The following is a 6,468-nucleotide window of genomic DNA, read 5'->3' on the forward strand; positions in this document are numbered from 1 at the left end:
CGTAGCAGAATAACTCTGCAGGAATCAAAAAATTTTTTGATTGATAAAAAAATATAATACATGTAAAAATAAGCACAAAAGTAAAAATAAACCATTTGTTAGAAGAGATGTGCTCCTTTACCTGGAATGGTATAAAGAGTTCCCATAGATTTTCTTTAAACTCAGAAGTGCAACATTTCAGAGCTTTCATAGGTAAGAATGAAACAGATACTTTTAAGTCATATTAGAAGCTGTTACAATAGGAGACAAATTGTGATTTGATGGCTCTTGTGTCTTTTAGATTGCTTCCAGACTAGAAAGGTGAAAAGGAAATTTTTTTACTCCTGGAGACATCAATGGCCTGTATGAAAAGAGTAGTAGCACCAGAAAAACTAGCCTAAAGGCCAGATGGATAAACAAGAAATGTGTCAAGAAGGCTTTGAATATAACACACACATACACAGAAACGTATTTATATATACAATAAAATACTTAAAATCATTATCACTAAAAAAAATTATAATAGGAGAAAAAACTATAAATATCCCGAGAAAGATGACTTCAATATGTGCTATTTAAATTTTTTTTCTTAAAGAAAAAAATGTCAGAGCAGCTGGCCTTACAATAATGAGAAAAGGTATTGATAACTAGTCTGTAAAAAAAAAAAAGTGCCTGAAATGTTTATTCAAGGCTGGTATTCATTCTTTATTCAGAGCCTGGTTGTCAGGCTTGAAAAGCAACAGAGATTACTGATGCAGTCTACAGCCAAGTCATGGAGAACATAAATAAATTTGTTCTTAGTACGGCAATGAATAACGGCAGGAAAAGACTTACTCTTTGTATTACCAGGGTCCTATGCCTTCTGTTTGGCTTTAGTAGGACGATTTCTATTTACTACATTTATATGACATAATTTAGAAATACTGTAATTTGATATTTCATTATCATTAGTTCAACCCAGCAAAGCAATCTTTAAATCTGGTGGGAATGAATAATATCTGGTGGGAATGAATAATATTACATGAATAATATCTTGTGCTGGTTTGTTTGTATTTTTAAATTAAGCAAATAACACAGAAATCATGAATTTCAAAAGGAATTTCTTCAACTATTTAGGAGCATTAAGTAATTTATGTCTCCGGTTTAGGATGGCAGTTTTTATAAAAAGCTGGGGTCAAGATAAATGTAGTAAAGTGAAAATGAAAAACTAAACAGCAGTAGTATGTTTACTAAGGGCAAAGATAAAGCTATGTTTTGAAAGTAATTCATGAGAATTCCTGTTAAAATATTTGATCAATTCTGCTCTGTCTTAAAAAACGACTTTATTAATAACTTTCACCTTTTGGCCCAAAGAGCCAATTCTTAAATGTCTGTCTCTCTCTCTCTCTCTCACACACATACACATACAGTTTTGATGAAATTAGAACTAGTTTTAGGTCGACTGTGTTACTGAGATTAGTGGGGAAAATTTTTTTTAAACAGGAGCAGTGTCTAGGTAAGTATGATCTTAAGAGCCCTAGTAGACAGACTAAAGAGGAGTATTTATGAACTCACTTACAAGAATAGATATTGTGAGTTGCCTATTTAAGACAAGGTCCTGGCTGTCTTGGGAATAATCTATTTGACAAGCTCGAATAGGTAATAATTGCGATGCAAAATGGCATAAGTATTGAAGAAAGCTTATAATAAAAGAATTAGATAAATTAAAAAGGAATATGAACTCCTGTGGTGGTGGTCTGAGAAGATTGCATAAAAATAGGGATGTGACATGGTTGTTGAAGAAAGGGTAGGGCTTTCTAAAAGTGGAAATAAAGGGAGGTGTTTCATACTTTACGAAACACAATCCAAACTTACCTTTTAATAAATATTTATAAGGTGAAAATGCTTCAGAAGTCATCTCCTCTGTCCAAATAGATGATAAATTATGAAAAGCAGTGGTTATAGCCTAAAATGTCTTTAAAATCTGCAGCTTACAAATATCCCTTACTTAGGAAAAGTTATAGACACACTCTCTCTCCCTCCACAGTGACTGAATTTCATCCCAAACACTATTGTGGCTGCTAGTTATTTCCCTCCTCTCCTTCTGTCCCATTATTGGGAAAGGGAAGGAAGTGTTGCATATACAAACAAAAAAGCCAGGCGGATTGACAGCTTCAAGGAGGTAGAGAATACACAGAAAAGCAAATAATTTAAAGACTAAAGAGTGTGTAATATAGAGGTAAATGGGTGACTTCAAGCAAAACAAGCGAAGCCAATTATAACACACAATTCATTTTTTCTGACTCTATGCTTATGCATGACCTTGTGGAATAGTAACATAATTAAATGAGAAAAAGATAGCTATTATCCAGTAACTTTCATTCTTCCTAGGATATTAAAATTGATCACTGAGTTATTTGATCCAAAATTCTCTCAGCAAGTTAGTTTGAATATCTAGACTGAAAGGTGATTACAATTTTAAAATAAATACTACATACATGGCCTCTTCAGTCTATGGGTACTTTTTGTTGTTGTTGTTGTTGTTGTTGTTTTAATGCCTACAGCACTTGGTCTTCCTAGGTGGCCTCCCATCCAAGTACTAACCAGGCCTGGCCCTGCTTAGCTTCTGAGATCAGTCATCGGGCTTGTTCAGTGTGGCATGGTCGTAGACCATGGACCGTGGCTCCACTGGGGCATGAATCCAGGACCTTTGGCGTGTAAAGCAGACATGCTAACCGCTACACTATGGAACCATATCCTGTGAGTACTTTTTATCTTCCAGGAATGTTGTTATAAACAAACAAAAATCTATCATAAACTATTTAAGCTTTACAATAAATCCATTATATTATTAAGAAATCTTCAACCATTTCCGTTTCTATCACTCTTGACTGCTTCAACTCCTGTACCATTGTATTTTAGTTATTTAGCTACAAAAATTGAGCTTTATAAAAACTATCTACTAGCTACCACCATTTGATCATAAGCATACTTAGAAAGACAAACTTTAAATTATGCTATATTTTCTTTTTATTATTATTATTTATTTATTATGGTGACATTGAATGAAATCCAATAAGTTTCAAATGTACAATTCAACAGTAAGTCATATATATATTTCAGTGTGTGCTCACCGCTCATAGTTAGATTTCTTTCTGTCACCATATATTTGATCCTTTTTACCCCATTTACTGTACCATATTTTCTTGAGTTGACTTCAACGCTATACAGTTTTGTAAGGTTGGAAAGAAACTTCAAACCGCTATGCAACCTCTTGTTCCAGGCAAAGCTACCAAGAGTGAAGCAAATCTTTTTGTTTATAAGAGCCATTAGGAAATGTTCTTTTTTATATCCAAACTAGATTGCTAAAATAGAACATAGTTTATCATTCCATTATACAAGAATTATAAATTATTACTTACCTGCCTCAATAACTCTCATATAATCAAGTTACCAATGATAGCATGTATCAGCTATCTATTGCCACAATAATGCTATTTGAAATAATCCACCTCAAAACTTAAGTGTAAGACAATAAGCATTTAGTTTTGCTCAAGAGTTTATAGGTCAGCTGAACAGTTCTCCTGAGCTAGGCTGATCTGGGCTAGGCTGATCTTAGCTAGGCTTGCTCATCTGAATACAGTCAGGCAGCAGGCGAGCTTGCACTTGGCTGGTCTAAGATGGCCTCGCTTGGGATAGCTCTCTGCATGAAGTTTCTGATCTTCTAGCAGGCTGGCCTGAGCCTATGTTTGCCATATGCTATTGGCCAAAACAAGTCTCAGATTCAAGGGGGTGGATTAGAACCCATCTCTTGATGGGAGGAGGTGGAAATTGCATTGCAAAAGGGGCAGACAGAGGCAAAGATAAAGACTGCAGTCATTTTTACAGTCAAGCTACCAAAACCTCATTTAGTCTTTTCTTCACACTAAATTATCTGATATTAATGCTGCTTTCTCTCCACCCCTGAATCTTAATACTGCAAAATATAATTTCAAGAATGTTGTTAAAGTGAAGTCAAGGTGTGCTGAAATTAGGACGTTGAGATTTTAATTTAATTTAATTTTAATTTAAGAACATAAGTTGAAAAATACCGATTTTGTGATCTTAAGGAAAAAATGATACAAAAGTTATCCTACACACAAGACAATATGAACCTGTAAAATTAAAAGAAAATTACATTGCATAAGTGGGTTTTTAAATCTTCATTTACTATCTATATATTAAAAGCCTACTTTATATTATTTGATAAACTTTCACAAAGTTTTATTCAAAGATCAACACCCATAAACCTTTAAAATGAACCATTTATTAAATCAGACTGTTATTCTTAACAGTTATGTAAGTTACATGTATGTTTATGTCAGAGTATTTTACATGGAAATCTTTTAAACTCTTATAGGCAAGCAAAATCGTACCACACAATATATAAGGGCGAAGAGAGTACTGCTAAACATTCAAATAAGGCAAGTATTTAAAAACAACAAAACAATAATTAAAAAAAATTCAAGCATTCCTTTTAAGAGAATTCAATACTACGAGCTAACTGTACTTTCGAGTGTATTCATATAATCAAGGCAGTGTTTCTTCTTTTAAAACATCAAGAAATGGAATAAGGCTCATTAATAGATACAGCTGCCCTCAAGATTTCAATCTCAGTTGCTTTCTTTAAATTAAAATTCACAAAGTGCACAATTAAGATATATCAAAAAACTGAATCTGCTACTCTAACAACAGCTGTCCATGCTTAATACTTAGTGGTTTATTTGACCAAATTATGTCTTTTCAGGGAAAAATAAAAAAGATAAGCCACTGTAAAACATTTAGTTTGAAATGTATGCTAATATTTTCCTTAGAAATCAAAAATATTATGGAGGAAAAAGAGTTATTTATCTTAAGGAAAAGAAAGCAAAACACTGGAATGACCAAACATTTTCAAAGAACAAGCACCACAAAGGACATCTGCATTCAGTTTTGTAATATTTATCAATGCATTTTTCTTACTCCAACCAATCTACTTCATCAAATTCTGAATCATCTTCTGAATCACTATATTCCACAGCAATACGACGGGACAGGATGGTGGCAACGTCATTTTCAATGCGTTCATGTTTAGCTTCCTGTTCACGCTGCTCTTCTACTTTTCGTAGCTGAATACCTGATACAGTAAATCCAAACCATTTGTTGTAAACCAAAATACTAAATACTAAATATTATTAATCTTTCTGGAATAAAATCAAATACACATGAGAAATACTAATAGAAGAATAAAAAGCAAGATCTATTAAAAAGAATTTGAAGGAATCATATTTAGAGAGATGTTAATCTCTTCATATGTTATCATCTGTGATATTAGCTGGTGAAACTTACCAGACATCTCAGTGGATATCTACAGTTTATTAAGCCATTATGATCTATTGTGCCTCCCTGCTCACCAAATCCTAAAAAGTTAACCAGATGATATTTTTCTTCTGTTACCTCTATAGTCAAATAAAATAAACATTTGTTGAATATATTTTCTGTGGCTTTATTATCCCTGGTACTTGAAAAGAAGGCACTCTTATTCATTCTATCTTGTTAGTACCTGGCATATATTCTTAGGAAATGTTGGCTGCATTAATGAATTAATATGTCTTTTTTTTTGTTACTAAGAAACTTAAAGACATCTGGTACATCAAGTGTCACTGGGAGCAAGTATCATTGAGACATCAAAGGGACAACCTTAACTCTGAAGAAAATATAATTTCTAAGGAGTTAATATACATATTAAACATAACATAAAGGGTTTTAATTTTCTGTAACGTTTAAGTCTGCTACTTTTAATTTCTCACTTATTCAATAAACATTTAAGAATCCTAAGTATGAAAACAAAATGATTAAATGTGATATATTTTCTTGAAAATGATTTAAAATATAAGTGAAACACAGCTTTACCTTCTAAAGACCATTTGAACAAAACACGATCATTTAAAATCTTATAAATGAGGAAAATATTATTTTTTCAAATATTTAGAAAGTTTCTAAACCTACAATAGCAATGCTTTTAATGGCCCTGAGAAAATTACCTTTTCGTATTGCTTCCAGAAGTACACTCCTGGCATCACTGATTACGGGTAGGGTTGATGGATGACGCTTTGGCTCAGAAGCAGGTATAACTTGTGATGGAGGAGATGGAGGCATTAATGGAATATGGGGACCTGGGGCAGTAGATGGAGTTGGATGTAGCCCAGAGGGAGGATGAGCAAGAGCTGCAACTGTGACAGGTGATGATGGTCGAATGCCGGGTGGAGGCAAAGGAGGCGGTGGTGGGGGTGGAGGCAGACCCTGGACTTCACCTTGTGGGAGTGGATGAACTGGTACAGTCTCACATACTGGGGCAGCTCTAGCTACCGGTGGAGAGGGCTGTACTAGAGGAGGTGCAATTGGAGGAGGAGCTGGGTGAAGAACTCCAGGGGCAATCTGAAGAGGAGCTGGAGGTGGTGGTACTGCTGGAGCTTGCAAAGCAGTGGTTGG

The 6,468-nt window shown here is 34.1% G+C and overlaps 1 protein-coding gene across 1 annotated transcript in view; it reads right to left on the reverse strand.

Moving 5' to 3' along the window:
- Positions 1–4,244: 4,244 nt before the first annotated feature.
- The window catches only part of WASF1 (WASP family member 1), a 58,415-nt gene continuing 56,191 nt past the window's right edge, over positions 4,245–6,468 (reverse strand). The window contains 2 exon segments of the mRNA XM_039870272.1: positions 4,245–5,113; positions 6,021–6,468. The exon segment at positions 6,021–6,468 is cut by the window's right edge and continues 72 nt beyond it. Coding sequence (XP_039726206.1) covers positions 4,956–5,113; positions 6,021–6,468 — 606 coding nt within the window. The 3' untranslated portion in view covers positions 4,245–4,955.

This window comes from Pteropus medius, unplaced genomic scaffold (assembly GCF_902729225.1).
Source record: "Pteropus medius unplaced genomic scaffold, Ma_sr-lr_union100, whole genome shotgun sequence".
In the NCBI taxonomy this organism is placed as follows: Eukaryota; Metazoa; Chordata; class Mammalia; order Chiroptera; family Pteropodidae; genus Pteropus; species Pteropus medius.